Below are 23,606 nucleotides of genomic sequence, written 5' to 3'. Positions count from 1 at the left end.
GCAGCCCCTGTGCGTATTATAGAGAACAGCAGTCCCTGTGTGTATTATAGAGAATAGTAGTCCCTTTGTATATTATAGAGAATAGCAGTCCCTGTGTATTCTGTTTGCCGAGCTGGGAATTTGTGTTGCAGACGTTTCGTCCCCTGTCTAGGTGACATCCTCAGTGCTTGGGAGCCTCCTGTGAAGCGCTTCCGTGATCTTTCCTCTGGCATTTTTAGTGTTTTGAATCTGCCGTTTCCGGTTGTCAGTTCCAGCTGTCCGCTGCAGTGGCCGGTATATTGGGTCCAGGTCGATGTGGAGAAAGTGAGGACTGCAGATGCTGGAGATCAGAGCTGAAAAATGATTCCTGAAGAAGGGTTTATGCCCGAAACGTTGATTCTCCTGCTCCTTGAATGCTGCCTGATCTGCTGCGCTTTTCCACCAACACATTTTTCAGCTCCAGGTCGATGTGCTTATTGATTGAATCTGTGGATGAGTGCCATGCATCTAGGAATTCCCTGGCTGTTCTCTGTTTGGCTTGCCCTATAATAGTAGTGTTGTCCCAGTCGAACTCATGTTGCTTGTCATCTGTGTGTGTGGCTACTAAGGATAGCTGGTCGTGTCGTTTCGTGGCTAGTTGGTGTTCATGGATGCGGGTCGTTAGCTGTCTTCCTGTTTGTCCTATGTAGTGTTTTGTGCAGTCCTTGCATGGGATTTTGTATCCATGAACAACCAACTAGCCACAAAACGACATGACCAGCTATCCTTAGTAGCCACACACACAGATGACAAGCAACATGAATTCGACTGGGACAACACTACTATTATAGGGCAAGCCAAACAGAGAACAGCCAAGGAATTCCTAGAGGCATGGCACTCATCCACAGATTCAATCAATAAGCACATCGACCTGGACCCAATATACCGGCCACTGCAGCGGACAGCTGGAACTGACAACCGGAAGTGGCAGAGACAAATCACTATAAATGTCGGAGGAAAGATCACAGAAGCGCTTCACAGGAGGCTCCCAAGCACTGAGGATGTCACCTAGACAGGGGACGAAACGTCTGCAACACAAATTCCCAGCTCGGCGAACAGAACCACAACAACGAGCACCCGAGCTACAAATCTTCTCACAAACTTTAAGTCACTGTGCATATTATAGAAAATAGCAGTCCCTGTGTATAGTATAGAGAATAGCTGTCCCTGTGTACATTATAGAGAAGAGCAGTCCCTGTATATACTATAGAGATTAGCAGTCCCTGTGTATATTATAGAGAATAGCAGTCCCTGTGTATACTGTAGAGATTAGCAGTCCCTGTGTATATTATAGAGAATAGCAGTCCCTGTATGTATTATAGAGAACAGCAGTCCCTGTGTATATCATAGAGAACAGCAGTCCCCGTGTATATTATAGAGAACAGCAGTCCCTGTGTATATTATAGAGAACGGCAGTCCCTATGTATATTATAGAGAATAGCAGTCCCTGTGAATACTATAGAGAATAGCAGCCCCTGTATATACTATAGAGATTAGCAGTCCCTGTGTATATTATAGAGATTAGCAGTCCCTGTGTATATTATAGAGAATAGCAGTCCCTGTGTATACTGTAGAGATTAGCAGTCCCTGAGTATATTATAGAGAATAGCAGTCCCTGTGTATATTATAGAGAACAGCAGTCCCTGTATGTATTATAGAGAACAGCAGTCCCTGTGTATATTATAGAGAACGGCAGTCCCTATGTATATTATAGAGAATAGCAGTCCCTGTGAATACTATAGAGAATAGCAGCCCCTGTGTATACTATAGAGAATAGCAGTCCCTGTGTATATCATAGAGAACAGCCGTCCCTGTGTATATTATAGAGAACGGCAGTCCCTATGTATATTATAGAGAACAGCAGCCCCTGTGTATATTATAGAGAACAGCCGTCCCTGTGTGTATTATAGAGAACAGCCATCCCTGTGTATATTATAGAGAATAGCAGTCCCTGTGTATATTATAGAGAACAGCAGTCTCTGTGTATATTATAGAGAATAGCAGTCCCTGTGTATATTATAGAGAATAGCAGTCCCTGTGTGTATTATAGAGAACAGCCGTCCCTGTGTATATTGTAGAGAACAGCCGTCCCTATGTATATTATAGAGAATAGCAGTCCCTGTGTATATTATAGAGAACAGCAGTCTCTGTGTATATTATAGAGAATAGCAGTCCCTGTGTATATTATAGAGAATAGCTGTCCCTGTGTATATTATAGGGAAGATCAGTCCCTGTGTATATTATAGAGAATACCTGTCCCTGTATATATTTTAGGGAATAGCAGTCCCTGTATATATTATAGAGAATAGCAGTCCCTCTGTATACCATAGAGAATTACCGTCCCTGTGTATATTATTGAGAATAGCTGTCCCTGTTTATATTATAGAGAATAACAGTCCCTGTGTATATTATCGAGAATAACAGTCCCTCTGTGTCATAGGGAATAGCAGTTCCTGTGTATATTATAGAGAATAGCAGTTCTTGTGTATATCGTAAAGAATAGCAATCCCTTTGTATATCATAGAGAAAGCAGTTTTTGTGTACACTACAGAGAATAGCATTCCTACATATATTATAGAGAATAAGAGTTCTTGTGTATGTTATAGAAAATAGCAGTCCCTGTGTATATCATAAAGAACAGCAGTCCCAATGTATATTACACAGAACAGTAATCCCTGTGCATATTATAGAGAATAGCAGTCCCTCTGTGTACTATAGAGAATAGTGGTTCTTGTGTACTTTACACAGAATAGCAGTTCTTGTGTGGAACATAGAACATAGAACAATACAGCACAGAACAGGCCATTCGGCCCACGATGTTTTGCCGAACATTTGTCCTAGCAGTCCCTGTGTATATTATAGAGAACTGCAGTCCCTGTGTGTATTGTAGAGAACAGCAGTTCCTCTGTATATTATAGAGAATAGCAGTCCCTCTGTATATTATATAGAATAGCAGTCCCTGTGTATATTAGAGAGAATAGCAGTCCCTGTGTATATTATAGAGAATAGCAGTCCCTGTATATATTGTAGAGAATAGCAGTCCCTGTGTATATTATAGAGAATAGCAGCTCCTGTGTATATTATAGATAATAGCAGCCCCTGTGTATATTAAGGAGAATAGCAGTCCCTGTATATATTATAGAGAATAGCCACCCCTGTGTATATCATAGAGAATAGAGGTCCCTGTGTATATTATGGAGAATAGCAGCCCCTGTGTATATCATAGAGAATAGCAGTCCCTGTGTATATCATAGGGAATAGCAGTCCCTGTGTATATTATAGAGAACAGCAGTCCCTGTGTATATCATAGGGAATAGCAGTCCCTCTGTATATTATAGAGAACAGCAGTCCCTGTGTATATTATAGAGAACAGCAGTCCCTGTGTATATTATAGAGAATAGCAGTCCCTGTGTATATTGTAGAGAATAGCAGTCCCTGTGTATATTGTAGAGAACTGCCATCCCTGTGTACATTACAGAGAATAGCAGTCCCTGTGTATATTACAGAGAATAGCAGTCCCTGTGTATATTATAGAGAACAGCAGTCTCTGTGTATATTATAGAGAATAGCAGTCCCTGTGTATATTATAGAGAATAGCAGTCCCTGTGTGTATTATAGAGAACAGCCGTCCCTGTGTATATTATAGAGAATAGCAGTCCCTGTGTATATTGTAGAGAATAGCAGTCCCTGTGTATATTGTAGAGAACTGCCATCCCTGTGTACATTACAGAGAATAGCAGTCCCTGTGTATATTGTAGAGAACTGCAGTTCTTGCGTATCATATATAGAATAGCAGTCCCTCTATATATTATACATATTAGCAGTTCTTATGTATAAATTACAAATAACAGCCATACCTTCCCTCAAAGAACAATTTCTGCTGCTCCAGGAACCAATTGTTGAAGCTGGAAATGTATTCCTCATTTCCTGACCAGGAGGTAACTCGGTAACTGTTGTTTCTGCTTGTGTAGTTGATACCTGTTATAATGAAAACCCTGCCATTTATCCAAGTGTGTGGTGCATTAACCCATTAATACATGAGGTTTAGGAGCATTCTGCAATACAACATCTGTCTGAGGAAGATGAGGTTACCTTGAATGGATGTCTTCAGGGGAAGAGTATGAGATACCATGCTACATAACATAGTAAGGACATAAAGGGGCAGCACGGTGGCTCAGTGGTTAGCACTCTAGGCTCACAGCATCGCGGACCTGGGTTCAATCTCACTTTCTCCCTCTATCTGTGGGGCTTTCCTCCAGGTACTCCGGTATCCTCCACCAGTCCAAAGTTTCGGGGGCTGGGCAATGCTAAGTTGCCCATAGTGTTTAGGGTGGACTGGCAAACTAAATTATCCCACAGTGCCCAGGGATGTGTGGGTCAGCTATAGAGAATGCAGGGTTGCAGGGATAGGGCACAGCAGGTCATGCAGCATCCGAGGAGCAGGACAGTCAACATTTCGAGCGTAAGCTCTTCATCAGCAATGAGCAGCAGGGTGGGGGGGGGGGGGGGGTGAAGGGGGCGGAGAGATGCGGGGAGGGGAGTGGGGCTGGGGGATGCAAGGTAGCTAGGAAGGCAATAGGTAGATGAAGGTGAGGGCAGGAGGTGAAGGTCAGAGCAGAGCAGATAGGCTGGAAGGAAGATGGACAGGCCATGAGGACGGTGCCAAGTTGGAGGGTTGGATCTGGGATAAGGTGGGGGGAGCATCAGAGGAGCAAGGGAGTCAACATTTCAGGTCAGGATGCTGTTTGGAGGGGTGGCATGGACTCGATGGGCCAAATGGCCAGCTTCCACACTTTAGGGATTCTATTGTATTCATAAAAACCCTGGGCCAGTAAGTACCCACACCATGGCCGATGAGGGAATGGACTGGATTTAGGTCAATGTCCAAACAGGTGACAGCTGCATCATAGAATGTGACCTCATAGAAATCAGCCTGACATGTCCAATCCCTGAATGACAGGCAGCAGAATCACACTGAGTGGATGGTAAGTGAATGAGATGCTGAAGCCTGAGTTGGGCCTCAATAGATGCTAATTCCTATTGAAGGTTGATCAGTGAGTTATCTCAGCTCAAATTACTCAACCAGGTTCCTAGGTTACAATCTAGGCTGCTCCGGGAAGTGAGAAAGGAGGTTACTAAGCAGCTGGTGAAGATCTTTACTTCCTCACTCTCCAGGGGAGTTGGACCGGCAGATTGGAGGGTAGACAGTGTTGTTCCTCTTTTCAAGAAGAGTAACAGGGAAATCCCCGGCAATTAGAGACCAGTCAGTCTTACGTTTGTGGTCAGCAAGATTTTGAAAAGAATTCAGAAAGTAGGATTTATGACAATTTGGAAAAGCATATAGTGGTTAAAGGCAGTCAGCATGGCTTGGTGATGCCTCACAAATCTTATTGAGTTCTTTGAGGAGGTGACGAGACAGGTTGACGAAGGTCAAGCAGTGGATGTGGTGTACATGGACTTCAGCAAGGCATTTGATAGGCTGACTCATAAAGTCAGGAGGTATGGGATACTGGGAGATTTGTCTGTGCGGATTCAGGATTGGCTGGCTGACACAAGGCAGAGAGTGGTTGTAGATGGAAAGTGTTCTGTCTGGAGGACAGTGCTGAGTGGCGCCCCGCAGGGCTCTGTTGTTGGCCTTCTGCAGTTTGTAGTTTTTAGCACTTGCAGTGGTTAGCACTGCTGCCTCACAGTGCCAGAGACCCGGGTTCAATTCCCGCCTCAGGCGACTCTCTGTGTGGAGTTTGCAAATTCTCCCCGTGTCTGCGTGGGTTTCCTCCGGGTGCTCCGGTTTCCTCCCACAGTCCAAAAAAATGTGCAGGTTAGGTGAATTGGCCATGCTAAATTACCCGCAGTGTTAAGTGAAGGTATAAATGTAGGGGAATGGGTGTAGGTGGGTTGCGCTTCGGCGGGTCGGTGTGAACTTGTTGGGCCGAAGGGCCTGTTTCCGCACTGTAAGGAATCTAATCTAATCTCAATGACTTGGATGAGGAGGTTGAGGGGTGGGTTAGTGAATTTGCAGATGACACAAAGGTTGGAAGTGCTGTTTGATAGTATAGAGGACTACTGCAGGCTGCAGCGCGACATAGACAGGATGCAGAGCTGGGCTGAGAAATAGCAGATGGAGTTCAACCTGGATAAATGCAAAGTGATGCATCTTGGAAGGTCGAACTCGAATGCTGAATATAGGATTAAAGACAGGATTCCTGGCAGTGTGGAGGAACAGAGGGATCTGGGTGTGCAAGTACACAGATCCCTCAAAGATGCCACCCAAGTGGATAGGGTGTTAAGAAAGCATATGGTGTTTTGGCTTTCATTAACAGGGAGATCGAGTTTAAGAGCCGCAAGGTTTTGCTGCAGCTCTACAAGTCCCTGGTGAGACCACACTTGGAATATTGTGTCCAGTTCTGGTTGCCCTGCTGTAGGAAAGATACAGAGGCTTTGGAGAGGGTGCAAAGAAGGTTTACCAGGATGCTGCCTGGACTGGAGGGCTTAAAATCAACGAGGAGAAAGTGAGGACTGCAGATGCTGAGGATCAGAGCTTAAAAATGTGTTGCTGGAAAAGCGCAGCAGGTCAGGCAGCATCAAAGGAGAAGGAGAATTGACGTTTCGGGGATAAGTCCTTCTTCAGGACTGGACTGGACGGTTTGCCTTATGAAGAGATGATTTGGAGATGCCGGTGTTGGACAGGGGAGTACAAAGTTAAAAATCACACAACATCAGGTTATGGTCTAACAGGTTTAATTGGAAGCACACTAGCTTTCGGAGCGACGCTCCTTCATCTGGCGCTCCTTTATCACCTGATGAAGGAGCGTCGCTCTGAAAGCCAGTGCTTCCAATTAAACCTGTTGGACTATAACCTGGTGTTGTGTGAATTTTAACTTATGAAGTGAGGTTGAATAAGCTCAGACTTTTCTCTCTGGAGAGGAGGAAGAGAGGTGACCTGATCGAGGTGTACCAGATAATTAGAGGCATGGATAGAGTTGATAGCCAGAGACTTTTCCCCAGGGCAGGATTGACTGATTAGAGAGGTCATACTTTGAAGGTGCGAGGAGGAAGGTGTAGAGAACACGTCAGAGAGTTGTGAATGAGTGGAGTGCATTGCCAGCGGTAGTGGTGGATGCACAGTCGTTAGGGACATTTAAGCGACTGCTGGACATGCACATGGATAACAGTGAGTTGAGGGGTACATAGGTTAGGTTATTTTATTTTAGATTAGGATTAATCCCTGGCACAATATCGTGGGCCGAAAGACCTGTTCTATGCTGCTCTTTTCTATGTTCTAAACTGTGCATTGTCAAGAAGGAGAGATCTCATCTAGATTGAGGCACAGCCCAAGTGAGTATATAGTTCGGGGGGTTTGGAGGCAGCGTGGGAATTTGGGGAAGAGGTGCTTTTTGCTTGCCTTTTCGGTTCATTGCTTTGAAAGGTCATTCAAGAGGATAACTGCTGTTCAGGGTCGGGGGCCAGCCACAACAGAGTGACATCACCAGAAAACCAAAAGTTCTGATTCCTGATGAAGAGCTTATGCTTGAAACCTCGATTCTCCTGCTCCTCGGATGCTGCCTGACTGGCTGTGCTTTTCCAGCACCACCCTCTTCGACTACAACAACACGTTGACAGGACGTAGAGCTGGGCTGATAAGTGACAGATGGAGTTCAACCTGGATAAATGCGAAGTGATACATTTTGGAAGGTCGAATTTGAATGCAGAATACAGGGTTAAAGGCAGGATTATTGTCGGTGTGGAGGAACAGAGGGATCTTGGGGTCCATGTCCATAGATCCCTCAAAGTTGCCACCCTAGTTGACAGGGTCATTGAGAAAGTGTATGATGTGTTGGCTTTCATTAACGGGTGATTGAGTTTAAAAGCCGTGAGGTTATGCTGCAGCTCTATAAAACCCTGGTTAGACCACACTGGAATATTGTGCTCAGTCCTCATCATAGGAAGGATGTGGAAGCTTCAGCGAGGATGCAGAGGAGATTTACCAGGATGCTGCCTGGACTGGAGGGCTTGTCTTATAAAGAGAGGATGAGTGAGCTCGGGCTTTTCATACAAGAAGGAAGAGAGGTGACCCGATCGAGGTGTTCAAGGCAATGAGAGACATAGATGGAGTGGACAGCCAGAGACTATTCCCCAGGGCAGAAATGGCACAAAAAGTGTCATAACTTTAAGGTGATTGGAGGAAGATATAAGGGAGATGTCAGAGGTAGGTTCTTTACACAGACTGGTGGGTGTGTGGAATGCACTGCCAGCGGTGGTGGTAGAGTCAGGGACATTAGGGACATTTAAGCGACTGCTGGACAAGCACATGGATGGCAGTAAGTTGAGGGGGGTATAGGTTAGGTGGACCTTAGGTTAAGGTAAACGCTCGGTACAACATCGTGGGCTGAAGGGCCTGTACTGTGCTGTACTGTTCTGTGTTCTAAAAGAGATGCTGGGCCATGTGATGTGGGAGCATTGTGTTTCAGAGTGAGCACATTCTACAGCATGTGTTGGTAACTCGGGGAACTCCAGCTCAGAGCTGATGAGCTGGATTCTGAGCTTCAAAATCTTCCATACATCAGGGAGAGAGTTACCTAGACACTGTGCTCCCAACCCAATCTAGTCCCACCTGCCAGCACCCGGCCCATATCCCTCCAATCCTTTCCTGTTCACATATCCATCCAGATGCCTTTTAAATGTTATAATTGTACCAGCCTCCACCACTTCCTCTGGCAGCTCATTCCATACACACCTACTTGCCCCTTATGTCTCTTTTATATCTTTCCCCTCTCACCTTAAACCTATTCCCTCTAGTTCTGGACTACCCCACCCCAGGGAAAAGACTTTATCTATTTATCCTATCCATGCCCCTCATGATTTTATAAATCTCTATAAGGTCACCCCTCAGCCTCCGACGCTCCAGGGAAAACAGCCCCAGCCTGTTCAGCCTCTCCCTGTAGCTCAAATCCTTAAACCCTGGCAACATCTTTATAAACCTTTTCTGAACCCTTTTAAGTTTCACAACATCTTTCCGATATGAAGGAGACCAGAATTGCACGCAATATTCCAAAAGTGGCCTAACCAATGTCCCAATGTCTCTTTTAGAACACAGAACAGTACAGGCCCTTCAGCCCACGATGGTGTCCCAACCCGGACCAACCAACCCAACCACCCCGTGGCTCAACACTTCAACTCCCCCTCCCACTCCACCAAGGACATGCAGGTCCTTGGACTCCTCCATCGCCAGACCATAGCAACACGACGGCTGGAGGAAGAGCGCCTCATCTTCCGCCTAGGAACCCTCCAACCACAAGGGATGAACTCAGATTTCTCCAGTTTCCTCACTTCCCCTCCCCCCACCTTGTCTCAGTCCCAACCTTCGAACTCAGCATCACCCTCCTAACCTGCAATCTTCTTCCCGACCTCTCCGCCCCCACCCCACTCCGGCCTATCCCCCTCACCTTAACCTCCTTCCACCTATCACATCTCCATTGCCCCTCTCCCAAGTTCCTCCTCCCTACCTGCTTGGCACACTCTCCTCATTCCTGAAGAAGGGCGCATGCCCGAAATGTCGATTCTCCTGCTCCTTAGATGCTGCCTGACCTGCTGCGCTTTTCCAGCAACACATTTTCAGCTCTGATCTCCAGCATCTGCAGTCCTCACTTTCTCCTTTCCAAATACATGTACATCCTGTCCCTCAGGATTCCCTCCAACAACTTGCCCAACACTGAGGTCAGGCTCATGGTCTATAGTTCCCTGGCTTGTCTTCACCGCCCTTCTTAAACCACGTTAGCCAACCTCCAGTCTTCTGGCACCTCACCTGTGACTATCGATGATACAAATATCTCAGTAAGAGGCCCAGCAATCACTTCTCTACTTCCCACAGAGTTCTTGGGTACACCTGATCAGGTCCTGTGGATTTATCCACTTTTATGCATTTCAAGACATCCAACACTTCCTCCTCTGTAATCTGGACATTTTTCAAGGTATCCCAATCTATTTCCCTACAGTCTATATCTTCCATATCCTTTGAAACATCTAAACCCTAGAACATCAAAACAACCATTCCCGCCCCTATGATATCCAAGTCTCCATAATGGCCACAACATCGCAGCTCCAAGTACTGATCCATGCTCTAATTCCTGATACATCATGTGTTAAAATAGACAGACTTCAACCCATTACACTGACTGCAACTTGATGAGCAGAGAGATCTGGGAGTGTAGGTCCATTGTATCCTGAAGGTTGCTGCACAGGTGGATAGAGTGGTCAAGCAGGCATATAGTATGCTTGCCTTCATTGGACGGGGGTATTGAGTATAAGAGCTGGCAAGTCATGTTAATGTTGTACAGGACATTGGTTCAGCCGCATTTAGAATACTGTGTACAGTTCTGGGCGCCACATTACCAAAAGGATGTGGACGCTTTGGAGAGGGTGCAGAGAAGGTTTATGAGGATGTTGCCTGGTATGAAAGGTGCTAGCTATGATGAGAGGTTGAGTAGGTTAGGACTATTTTCATTAGAGAAAAGGAGATTGAGGGGGCACCTGATTGAGGTTTACAAAATCATGAAGGGAATAGACAGCGCAGATAGAGATAAGCTTTCTCCCAGGGTGAGGGATTCAATAATGAGAGGTCATGTGTTCAAAGTGAGCAGTGAAAAGTTTAAGGGGGATATACGCAGTAAGTACTTCACACAGAGGGTGGGGGGTGTCTGGAACACGTTGCCAGCAGGGGTGGTAGAGGCAGGCACGGTAGATTCATTTAAGATGCATCTGGACAGATGCATGAGTAGGTGGGGAGCAGGGGGATACAGATTAGATTCCCTACAGTGTGGAAGCAGGCCCTTCGGCCCAACAAGACCACACTGACCCTCCAAAGAGCACCCCACGCAGACCCATTCTCCTACATTCACCCTGACTAATGCACCTAACACTACAGGCAATTTAGCATGGCCATTTCACCTGACCTGCACATCTTTGGACTGTGGGAGGAAACCGGAGCACCCGGAGGAAACCCACGCAGACACGAGGAGAACACATCATCATAGCTCCAAGTACTGATCCGTGCAAACTCCACACAGATGGCTGCCCGAGGTGGGAATTGAACCCAGGTGCCTGGAGCTGTGAGGCAGCAGTGCTAACCACTGAGCCATCGTGTCACCCTAATGCTTAGTAATTGGGTGACAGGTTTAGACAGTGGATTTGGATCAGCTCAGGCTTGGAGGTCCAAAGGGGCCTGTTCCTTGGCTGTACATTTTCTTTGTTCTTTTAGGTGCAACCCATCCTCCTTGTACAGGTCCCACCTTCCCCAGAAGTTATTCCAATGATCCACATATCTGAAGGCCTCCCTCCTACACCAGCTCTGCAGCCACGTGTTCAGCTGCACTCGCTCTCTGTTCTGCGTCTCACTAGAATGTGGCTCTGCTTGTCCTGCCTTTTAGCTTCCAACCTAACTTCCTATATTCACTTTTCAGATCCTCCTCCCTTTCCCTGGCTATGTCATTGGTACTGATGTATACCATGACTACTGGCTGCCCACCCTTCCCCTGAAGAATCCAGAGGACTCGATCCGAGACATCCCTGACCCTGGCACCCGGGAGGCTCCATCCCATCCGGGAGTCTCACTCACAACCACAGAATCTCCTGTCTGTTCCCCAACCACAGAATCTCCTGTCTGTTCCCCTAACCACTGAATCTCCTGTCTGTTCCCCTAACCACAGAATCTCCTGTCTGTTCCCCTAACCACAGAATCTCCTGTCTGTTCCCCTAACCACTGAATCTCCTGTCTGTTCCCCTAACCACTGAATCTCCTGTCTGTTCCCCTAACCACTGAATCTCCTGTCTGTTCCCCTAACCACAGAATCTCCTGTCTGTTCCCCTAACCACAGAATCTCCTGTCTGTTCCCCTAACCACTGAATCTCCTGTCTGTTCCCCTAACCACAGAATCTCCTGTCTGTTCCCCTAACCACTGAATCTCCTGTCTGTTCCCCTAACCACTGAATCTCCTGTCTGTTCCCCTAACCACTGAATCTCCTGTCTGTTCCCCTAACCACTGAATCTCCTGTCTGTTCCCCTAACCACTGAATCTCCTGTCTGTTCCCCTAACCACTGAATCTCCTGTCTGTTCCCCTAACCACTGAATCTCCTATCACTATTGCTCCCCCCATTCTCCCCCCTTCCCTTCTGAGCCAGGTGCCAGAGACCTGGCTGCCGTGGCTTTTCCTGGTAAGCTGTCCCCGCCAACACTATCTAAAGCTGTATAGTTATTATTGAGGGGAACAGCCACAGGGGGTCCCTGCACTGTCTGCCTGTCCCCTGCTCGGACATTTTTCTTTAGAGCATAGAAGACCGAGGGGGGACCTTATTAGAGATGTATAAGATCCTGAGAAGCATGGATAGGGTCAATGCACTCAGTCACTGGCAATCGTTTTCTACATCAGGGAGAAGGTACAGAAGCCTGAACACACCCACCAGATGGTTTTGATACAGTTTCTACCCTACTGTTGCTAGAATACTGAATGGACTCTTAAACTCTTAACACTCACCTGTCCCTATGGTGTTGTTTTTGCTGCTGTTTGCCTATTATTTACTGTCTGTGCGACTTAACTCTGTGATCTGCCTGTGTTGCTCACAAGACAAAGCTTTTCACTGTGTCTCAGTACACGGGACAATAAATTCTTTTTCCCAGGGTTAGGGGAATCGAGGACTAGAGGGCATCAGTTTAAGGTTAGAGATGAAGGAATAAAAGGGAACCTGAGGGGCAACATTTTTACACAGAGGGTGGTACGCATATGGAATGAGTTGCCAGAGGAAGTGGTTGAGCTGGGTACATTAACAACATTTAAAAGGCATTTGGTTAAATACATGGATAGGCAAGGTTTAGGAGGAAGTGGCTGAAAATGTGTTGCTGGTTAAAGCACAGCAGGTTAGGCAGCATCCAAGGAACAGGAAATTCGACGTTTCGGGCATAAGCCCTTCATCAGGAAGCCCTTCATCAGGAAGGGCTTATGCCCGAAACGTCGAATTTCCTGTTCCTTGGATGCTGCCTAACCTGCTGTGCTTTTCCAGCAACACATTTTCAGCTGTGATCTCCAGCATCTGCAGACCTCATTTTTTACCCTTAGGAGGAAGTGGGCCAAGTGCAGGGAAATGGGGTTAGTGTGGATGGACATTTTGGTCAGCACGGACCAGTTTGGGCTGAAGGGCCTGTCTCCATGCTGTAGGACTCTATGACTCTGTTTTGGTGTAACGCGACATATTGTAAATCCACTCGAGGGAGATTGATAATGAAGAGGCACTTGTCGAATTGTATGTTACTGTGAGAACGCAGGTGGAGGGAGACAGAGCTACCTTTGATCCTGGGGATGCCGAGCTGCACCAGCATGTTCACACTGTGCCCACTGTCATGAAGGATTTGGGAAATTTCGTCGAAGATCAGATAGTGGCTCCCCCCTGCAGGCAAAACAAAGGAAGAATACAGAGAACATTTAATCAGACAGAGCCTTTACTCACATCTCCAAATACAGTCTATTCCCAACTGAGCAAATTGGTCCTGATCCAAGTGACTCCATCCCTGGGGACCACTGTCCTGACGTACACAGGAGCCCACATTCACACGTTTGAATGGGCCCCCTCTTTATACCCTCCCCTGACAGGACAGACAGTTGGAGCAGCAGCTTCTCGGGGCATTTGAAGGTAGCCCCTGGATTGCTGCGTTCTGAGGATGATGATTAATAATGCTAACTTCCTATTCCAGGATTTCATCTCCACAAACGCTGCGGGATCTGCTGAGTTTTTCCAGTGTTCTCCAGGTTTGTTTCAATTTCCCAAAATCCACAGCTCTGTGCTTTAGTTTTTGAATTAGAAAGGTTTGTGAAGGTGACAGGTGACTGAACTTACCGATCAGGATAACCGTCAGGATCTTGGCTGGTTCTGTCACGGTCAGATGTACAGAGATAAAAGCCAACAGCAGAAGGGGTCCTCTCTGCACCATTGTTCAGTGATCCCAGCAGCTCAGACACCATCAATCCCACACCTTCCAGTCAATAACCTGCTGCCAGGATACAGCCACAAAGATCGACAAAGAAGACAGTGACTTCAGGCAACACACACCAACCTGGGGACAAGAGAGAACATCAGGAAGGAGGATTGAAACAAAACCAGCAGCGACTCAACAACATCCTCAATCCCCAACTCACAGCTCACCCCACCCCACCCCCACCCCCACCCCCACCACCCACCCCCACCCCCACCACCCAGCTCCCCCCACCCCACCCCACCCCCACCTCCACCACCCAGCTGCCCCCAACCCCACCCTGACCCCCACCACCCAACCCCAGCCCCACCTCCACCACCCACCCCCACCACCCAGCTCACCCCACCCCTACCACCCAACCCCACCACCCAGCTGCCCCCAACCCCATCCCCACTACGCAGCTCCCTCCATCCCACCCCCACTACCCAGCTCCCTCCACCTCCACCACCCAGCTGCCCCGACCCCCACCACCCAACCCCATCCCCACCCCCGACCATCAGCTCCCCCACACCCCACCCCCAACACCGGCTTCCCCCACCCAACCCCACCCCGACCACCTGCTCCTCCCACCCCACCCCTCAGCTGCCCCCACCCCCACTACCAACATCCCCCACCCCACACTCACCCCTACCACCCAGCTGCCTCCACCCCACCTCCACCCCCATCCACATCACCCAGCTCCGGCCACCCCCATCTCCACCATCAGCTCCCCCACCCCACCCCTACCACCACCACTTCCCACCAACCCCACCACCCAACCCCACGCCCACCACCCAGCGCCCCCCACCACCAGCTCCCAACACCCCCACCCCCCCAGCTCCAACCCCACCACCCAGCTCCCCCCACCACAACCCCACCTCCACCACCAGCTCCCCCCACCCCAGCCTCACCACCCAGCTCCCACCACCACTATCACCTCCCACTTACCCCCACCCCCATCATCAGCTCCCACCACCTCATCCCCACAACCCAATCCCACCCCCACCACCCACCTCCCCCCACCCCCAGCTCCCACCACCCAACCCCACCCCCACCACCCAGCTTCCCCCACACCTCAGCTCCCCCCACCAGCTCCCACCACCCCTACCACCCAATTCCCCCACCACTCAGTTCCCCCCACCCTCCATCACCCACCCACCCCAACCCCCACCAACCAGCTCCCCCCACCCCCCACCACCCAACCCCACCCCCCAACCCCCACCATCCCCCACCACCCAGCTTCCCCCAACCCCCACCATCCAGCTCCCCCACCACCCAGCACCCCCCACTCCCCACCCCCAACTCCCTCACATCCCACCACCGAGCTCCTGCTACCCCCCCCACCACCCATCTCCCCACCTCCTAACTTCCCACATCCAATGCCCTCCCCACCCCGCCACCCCCAGCATCTGGTTTAACCCCTCCCCCCCCCAGTTTGCTGTGGGTCTGGAGTCACGTGTAGGTCAGACTGGGTAAGGATGGCAGCTTCCTTCCCTAAGGGACATTAGTGACCCAGATGGGTTTCCCTGGCAATTGGTAATAGATTGACGGTCATCATTAGACTCTTAAATTCAAATTCCACCATCTGCTGTGGTGGGATCAAAACACGAGGCCCCGGAACATTCCCTGGGTCTCTGGATTAACAATCCAGTGATAAAACCACCAGGCCAGATCCTCCTCTTTCCAATCCCAATGTAGGTCTCCTCTAGCCCTCGGACCCCAATGGCCTGGTGGATCTTAGCGGGGCGCCTTTGAGAGATGTGGGACATCAGTAATCTACTGAGCGGGAGGGGGAGGATCCAGTTGTTGTGGTCCACGTTGGTACTAACAACATAAGCAAGGCTAGGGTGGAGGACCTGTTTGGGGATTACGAAGCACTAGGCAGGAAATTGAAGTACAGGTCCTCAAGGGTCATAATCTCTGGATTACTGCCCGAGCCACGTGCCAATTGGCATAGGGACAAGAAAATTAGGCAAGTAAACTCGTGGCTAAGGGATTGGTGTGGGAAAGAGGGATTCCACTTCATGGGGCATTGGCATCAGTTTTGGAACCAGGGGGGATCTGTACCGTTGGGACGGTCTCCACCTGAACCGATCAGGTACCAATGTTCTAGCGAAGAGGATAAATAGAGTGGGCAGGAGGACTTTAAACTTCTGAGTTGGGGGGAAGGGAAAGTGAAAGCGACAGGGAGTATGGAGTTAAATGGAAAGATAAGCAGCAGGATAGCATGTGTCCAGGCGGATTTAAACTCGGGGCAGACTGGGAATGCAGCAAAAAGGAAGGATAACTTAGGACATCTTATGACTTCCAATATCTCTAATGATAAAGTTAGCATTAGGGCACTTTACCTGAATGCGCGTAGCATTCATAACAAAGCAGGTGAACTAATGGCACTGATCACTGTGAATGATTATGATGTGGTAGGCATCACAGAGACATGGTTACAGGGGGGTCAGGACTGGCAGGTAAACATCCAAGGATTTTCAACTTATCGAAAAGACAGGGAGGTGGGCAGAGGGGGTGGGGTTGCCTTGTTAGTTAAGAACAAAATTAAATCTATGGCACTGAATGACATAGCGTCGGATGATGTGGAGTCTGTGTGGGTGGAATGGAGGAACCACAAAGGCAAAAAAAAACATAATGGGAGTTATGTACAGACCTCCGAACAGTGGCCAGGGCCAGGGACGCAACATGTACCAGGAAATAGAGAAGGCATGTCAGAAAGGCAAGGTCACAGTGATCATGGGAGACTTCAATATGCAGGTGGACTGGGTAAATAATGTTGCCAGTGGATCCAAAGAAAGGGAATTCATGGAATGCTTACAGGATGGCTTTTTGGAACAGCTTGTGATGGAGCCCCACAAGGGAGCAGGCTATTCTGGACCTAGTGTTATGTAATGAACCAGACTTTATAAAAGATCTTAAAGTAAGGGAACCCTTAGGAAGCAGCGATCATAATATGGTAGAATTCAGTCTGCAGTTTGAAAGAGAGAAGGCAAAATCGGATGTAATGGTGTTACAGTTAAATAAAGGCAATTATGAGGGCATGAGAGAGGAACAGACAAAAATAGACTGGAAGCAGAGCCTAGCGGGGAAGGCAGTAGAGTAAAAATAGCAGGAGTTTGTGGGTATAATTGAGGACACTGTACAGAGGTTCATCCCCAAGAAAAGAAAGATTATCCGGGAGGGATTAGACAGCCATGGCTGACAAAAGAAGTCAGGAAAGGTATTAAAGAAAAAGAGAGATCCTATAAAGTGGCCAAGAGCAGTGGGAAATCAGAAGATTGGGAAGGCTATAAAAACAAAACGAGGGTAACAAAGAGAGAGAAATAAGGAAGGAGAGGATCAAATATGAAGGTAGGCTAGCCAGTAATATTAGAAATGATAGTAAAAGTTTCTTTCAATACATAAGAAACAAACGACTGGCAAAAGTAGACATTGGGCCACTTCAAACTGATGCAGGAAGCCTAGTGATGGGAGATAAGGAAATAGCAGGAGAACTTAAGAAATACTTTGCGTCAGTCTTCACAGTGGAAGACATGAGTAATATCCCAACCAGTAAAGGGAGTCAGGGGACTGAGTTGAGTATGTTTGCCGTTACAAAAGAGAAAGTGCAAGAAAAGCTAAACGGTCTTAAAATTGATAAATCTCCTGGCCCCGATGGGATACATCCTAGAGTTCTGAGGGAGGTGGCTGAGGAAATAGCTGAGGCATTGGTTGAGATCTTTCAAGAGTCACTGGAGTCAGGGAAAGTCCCGGATGATTGGAAGATCGCTGTTGTAACCCCCTTGTTCAAGAAAAGATCAAGACAAAAGATGGAAAATTATAGGCCAATTAACCTAACCTCGGTTGTTGGTAAAATTCTAGAATCCATCATTAAGGAAGAGGTTTCTAAATTCTTGGAAGAGCAGAGTCTGATTAGAACAAGTCAACATGGATTTAGTAAGGGGAGGTCATGCCTGATACACCTGTTGGACAAGTAGGTGACAAGTAGGTTAGACCAGGGAAACCCAGTGGATGTGGTCTATCTAGACTTCCAAAAGGCCTTTGATAAGGTGCCACACGGGAGGCTGCCGAGCAAGGTGAGGGCCCATGGTGTTCGAGGTGAGCTACTGGGATGGATTGAGGATTGGCTGTCTGACAGAAGGCAGAGAGTTGGGATGGCAGCTGGTGACCAATGGAGAAGTCAACGTTTAAGGTATTAACCGCTCTCCAGTCCTGAGGAAGGGTTACATCCGAAACATCAATTTCTCCCCCTCCTGATGCTGCCTGCCTTGCAGTGTCCCTCTCCCTCCTGATGCTGCCTGCCTTGCTGTGTCCCTCTCCCTCCTGATGCTGCCTGCCTTGCTGTGTCCCTCTCCCTCCTGATACTGCCTGCCTTGCTGTGTTCCCCTCCCTCCTGATACTGCCTGCCTTGCTGTGTCCCCCTCCCTCCTGATGCTGCCTGCCTTGCAGTGTCCCTCTCCCTCCTGATGCTGCCTGCCTTGCTGTGTCCCTCTCCCTCCTGATGCTGCCTGCCTTGCAGTGTCCCTCTCCCTCCTGATGCTGCCTGCCTTGCTGTGTCCCTCTCCCTCCTGATACTGCCTGCCTTGCAGTGTCCCTCTCCCTCCTGATGCTGCCTGCCTTGCTGTGTCCCTCTCCCTCCTGATACTGCCTGCCTTGCTGTGTCACTCTCCCTCCTGATACTGCCTGCCTTGCTGTGTCCCTCTCCCTCCTGATGCTGCCTGCCTTGCTGTGTCCCTCTCCCTCCTGATGCTGCCTGCCTTGCTGTGTCCCTCTCCCTCCTGATACTGCCTGCCTTGCTGTGTCCCTCTCCCTCCTGATGCTGCCTGCCTTGCTGTGTCCCTCTCCCTCCTGATACTGCCTGCCTTGCTGTGTCCCTCTCCCTCCTGATGTTGCCTGCCTTGCTGTGTTCCTCTCCCTCCTGATGCTGCCTGCCTTGCTGTGCCCCCTCTCCCTCCTGATGCTGCCTGCCTTGCTGTGTCCCTCTCCCTCCTGATGCTGCCTGCCTTGCTGTGTTCCCTCTCCCTCCTGATACTGCCTGCCTTGCTGTGTCCCCCTCCCTCCTGATGCTGCCTGCCTTGCTGTGTCCCCCCTCCCTCCTGATACTGCCTGCCTTGCTGTGTCCCCCTCCCTCCTGATACTGCCTGCCTTGCGGTGTCCCTCTCCCTCCTGATGCTGCCTGCCTTGCTGTGTCCCTCTCCCTCCTGATACTGCCTGCCTTGCTGTGTCCCTCTCCCTCCTGATGCTGCCTGCCTTGCTGTGTCCCTCTCCCTCCTGATACTGCCTGCCTTGCTGTGTTCCCTCTCCCTCCCTGATACTGCCTGCCTTGCTGTGTTCCCCTCCCTCCTGATGCTGCCTGCCTTGCTGTGTCCCTCTCCCTCCTGATACTGCCTGCCTTGCTGTGTTCCCCTCCCTCCTGATGCTGCCTGCCTTGCTGTGTCCCTCTCCCTCCTGATGCTGCCTGCCTTGCTGTGTCCCTCTCCCTCCTGATACTGCCTGCCTTGCTGTGTTCCCCTCCCTCCTGATGCTGCCTGCCTTGGTGTGTTCCTCTCCCTCCTGATGCTGCCTGCCTTGCTGTGTTCCTCTCCCTCCTGATACTGCCTGCCTTGCTGTGTTCCTCTCCCTCCTGATACTGCCTGCCTTGGTGTGTTCCTCTCCCTCCTGATACTGCCTGCCCTGCTATGTCCCTCTCCCTCCTGATAGTGCCTGCCTTGCTGTGTTCCTCTCCCTCCTGATACTGCCTGCCTTGCTGTGTTCCCCCTCCCTCCTGATACTGCCTGCCTTGCTGTGTCCCTCTCCCTCCTGATGCTGCCTGCCTTGCTGTGTCCCTCTCCCTCCTGATACTGCCTGCCTTGCTGTGTCCCTCTCCCTCCTGATGCTGCCTGCCTTGCTGTGTCCCCCTCCCTCCTGATGCTGCCTGCCTTGTTGTGTCCCCCTCCCTCCTGATACTGCCTGCCTTGCTGTGTTCCCCTCCCTCCTGATGCTGCCTGCCTTGCTGTGTCCCTCTCCCTCCTGATACTGCCTGCCTTGCTGTGTCCCTCTCCCTCCTGATGCTGCCTGCCTTGCTGTGTCCCCCTCCCTCCTGATGCTGCCTGCCTTGTTGTGTCCCCCTCCCTCCTGATACTGCCTGCCTTGCTGTGTTCCCCTCCCTCCTGATGCTGCCTGCCTTGCTGTGTCCCTCTCCCTCCTGATACTGCCTGCCTTGCTGTGTCCCTCTCCCTCCTGATACTGCCTGCCTTGCTGTGTCCCTCTCCCTCCTGATACTGCCTGCCTTGCTGTGTCCCCCTCCCTCCTGATACTGCCTGCCTTGCTGTGTCCCCCTCCCTCCTGATGCTGCCTGCCTTGCTGTGTTCCTCTCCCTCCTGATACTGCCTGCCTTGCTGTGTCCCTCTCCCTCCTGATGCTGCCTGCCTTGCTGTGTTCCCTCTCCCTCCTGATGCTGCCTGCCTTGCTGTGTCCCCCTCCCTCCTGATGCTGCCTGCCTTGCTGTGTTCCCTCTCCCTCCTGATGCTGCCTGCCTTGCTGTGTCCCTCTCCCCCTTGATGCTGCCTGCCTTGCTGTGTCCCCCTCACTCCTGATACTGCCTGCCTTGCTGTGTTCCCTCTCCCTCCTGATACTGCCTGCCTTGCTGTGTCCCTCTCCCTCCTGATGCTGCCTGCCTTGCTGTGTCCCTCGCCCTCCTGATACTGCCTGCCTTGCTGTGCTCTTCCAGCCTTCTGCTTGTCTACATTAGTCAGATCCCAGCTGGAATACTGTCCTGGTCTCTTATCTAAGATATACTGGCATTAGAGGCAGTCCGGAGAAGATTCACTCGGCTAATCCCAGGTTTAGGGGACTGTACTGAGTTGAGGTTGAGTAGGTTGGGCTATTGGAGGTTAGACGAATGAGAGGCGACGTTATCAAATCATTCAAGATTCTGAGGGGGTTTGACAGGGGAGATGTGGAAATGTTATTTTCCCTGGGGGAGAATCTAGGAGCAGAGGGTGTCACCTCAGGGGTAGGGGTTGTCTGTTTAAGACAGGACTGTGGAGAAATTTCTTTTCCCATAGCAGAGTGACTGTGGGAAATTCTTTACCCACGTACGGCTGTTGAAGTAGGATGATTGAGTATTTTCAAGGCTGACAGGGACAGATATTGAATTTGTGAGGAAAAGGCAGGAATCTGGAGTCAGGAATGAGGAGATCAGCCATGATCCCATTGAATGGCTGAGGAGACTGGATGGGCTGAAGAGCCTACTCCTCAATCTGACAGTGTGACCCTGAGGATAATGCAGGGATTACTCCTGGTCAGCTCGGATCATTCAATTCCTGCAGAAACTCAACAGCTGCCTCTTTCTGTTACTGGTGACTACAACTTGTGGCTCACTCCCTTCCTCCTGCCCAACACCTCCACTGTCTCCAGAATGTTCTCTGAGCCTGGCACTGGGCTGGCACTTCCGGCTGAGTCACTCGAATGAACAATCCCTCCTTCAATGGGGGAATTTCCTGGAACGGTGATGTTACTCTATCCTGGTCCAGCTGGTCCCAGTGGTGCCTCGGTTTCACTGGGCAGCCCCGTCAGGTATTGTCTCTGCCATCTCTGTCTGATCCCAACTGCTCTGCAGTCCTCTCATGTCTTTAAATATTCATTCAAGGGAAAATGAGTGATTTCTGGCTGGGCTAATACTTATTTCCCACGCCTAACTCTACTGGAAAATTTGGTAGTGAGCTGCCTTCTTGAATTGCTGCTGTCCTTAGGGAGTAGAAAATCTACAATCGTGGGCGGCATGGTGGCACAGTGGTTAGCACTGCTGCCTCACAGCGCCAGAGACCCGGGTTCAATTCCCGCCTCAGGTGACTGACTGTGTGGAGTTTGCACGTTCTCCCCGTGTCTGCGTGGGTTTCCTCCGGGTGCTCTGGTTTCCTCCCACAGTCTCAAAGATGTGCAGGTTAGGTGAATTGGCCTTGCTAAATTGCCTGTAGTGTTAGGTAAGGGGTAAATGTAGGGGTATGGGTGGGTTGCGCTTCGGCGGGTCGGTGTGGACTTGTTGGGCCGAAGGGCCTGTTTCCACATTGTAAGTAATCTAATCTAATCTAATCACTCAAACAGTCCGGTGCTTCGTGCCCGTTTCTGATGGCTGAGGTGATGACCCAGGAAGGTGCTCAGGATCTGCAGGCGGCAGCTCTCCGGCTCTCAACCAGGGTCTAGAAATGTCTCTAAAATAAAACTGCAAATGCTGGGGATCAGAGACAAACACAGGAATTCCCGGCAGTTTCTGCGGGAGACAGAAACAGTCTGCATTGCCACTGTGGTGTGACTATAGTTCTGAAGAGGGTTAAAAATCACACAACACCGGGTTATAGTCCAACAGGTTTCTCTGGAAGTTCCAAAGATGTCGGAGTGAACTTTAAACTCTGCTTTTCTCTCCCAGATGCTGCCAAAGGTGCCGAGCTCCTCCAGCGTTTTCTGTTTCGTTCGAGAAATAGCTAAATTCCTCTCTAAGAATCTGGCTTCCCCAGTTTAAACAATTTACTTTCAGGACTGCCTTCAGGGGCTGCTGCTGGTTCTACACTGTTCGTGCTGAGAGTCTCTGTCGCTGGTTATTTGGTCATTATTTAACCCTCTCGATATTGATTAACCAGCAGACCCCTCAGATTCCACCCCACCCTCACACACAACATGCTAACACTGTCCCTGGGCAAAATCTATCGCCTGATGAAGGAGCGTCGCTCCGAAAGCTAGTGCTTCCAATTAAACCTGTTGGACTATACCCTGGTGTTGTGTGATTTTTAACTGTGTATATGAGTGTGCGGCTGGTCGGGGGCGGAGGTTTAAACTACAGCAGTGGCTGCAAAATCCTCTCCTCTGTTTTCCACAAATTCCAGTATTCCCTTTTGCACAAAAACACACACTCCCCTGGGATCTGAGCGGAATTCTGTCCGACTTTCTCCATTTTCAAAACAAAAAAATCACGACTCGTTTCTCTGAAGGAAGCTGCCGCAGAGTTTGGGGGACTGGGGGTTGCAGGAAAATGAGTGAGGGGTTGTTGCAAACAGGGGGAACGACCACAGAAGCAGGAGGGGAGGGGAGGGGAGGGGGGAGGAACAAGGGTCTGCAAGTGCTCGGTACTCACTCAGGAACAGGTCGCGGCTCAGCCCCAGAGGCAGGGAACTGCTGGGCTCAGCGACTTCCTCTGAGGAATCCCAAACAGAACCGGGTTACACGCGAAACCAAAACTTAACTCCAGGAAATGAGAGGGTGCTGCAGGAGCACACTCCCAAACACATCAGTGATCCCAAATTTCAGGTCACACCGCATCCGACTGGCAAGGGGCAGGAGTCAGCTCCCCACCCCGTCCGTCAGGAGGCTCACAGGGTCAGAAACAGGCCACTCAGCCCCACAGGGTCTGCAAGCCCCCTTCACCAGCAGGAACTCTCTGGGCGCACACTCTACAACTTTGTTCCTTTCCATGATTTGGAGGTGCTGGTGTTGGAGTGGGGGGGCCACAGATAAAATATCACACAACACCAGGTTATAGTCCAACAGGTTTCACTGGAAACTCCGACAGCTAGTGCTTCCAGTTACACTATAACCTGGTGAGATGTGAGT

The 23,606-nt window shown here is 49.8% G+C and overlaps 1 protein-coding gene across 1 annotated transcript in view; it reads right to left on the bottom strand.

The window, feature by feature from the left end:
- Positions 1-23,370, bottom strand: part of LOC132821529 (UDP-glucuronosyltransferase 3A1-like) — a 50,351-nt gene extending 26,981 nt beyond the window's left edge. Inside the window, exons 1-4 of the mRNA XM_060834139.1 lie at positions 23,131-23,370; positions 13,901-14,117; positions 13,352-13,453; positions 3,876-3,996 (exon numbers count right to left, since the gene is read on the bottom strand). Of these exons, the coding sequence (XP_060690122.1) occupies positions 3,876-3,996; positions 13,352-13,453; positions 13,901-13,994 (317 nt within the window). The 5' untranslated portion in view covers positions 13,995-14,117; positions 23,131-23,370. The remainder of the gene's footprint in view (positions 1-3,875; positions 3,997-13,351; positions 13,454-13,900; positions 14,118-23,130) is intronic.
- Positions 23,371-23,606: the final 236 nt, after the last annotated feature.

The sequence above is a fragment of the Hemiscyllium ocellatum genome, chromosome 2 (assembly GCF_020745735.1).
Source record: "Hemiscyllium ocellatum isolate sHemOce1 chromosome 2, sHemOce1.pat.X.cur, whole genome shotgun sequence".
In the NCBI taxonomy this organism is placed as follows: domain Eukaryota; kingdom Metazoa; phylum Chordata; class Chondrichthyes; order Orectolobiformes; family Hemiscylliidae; genus Hemiscyllium; species Hemiscyllium ocellatum.
Note: the sequence above shows the minus strand (reverse complement) of the source record. Positions and strands in the feature narration are given on the sequence as shown.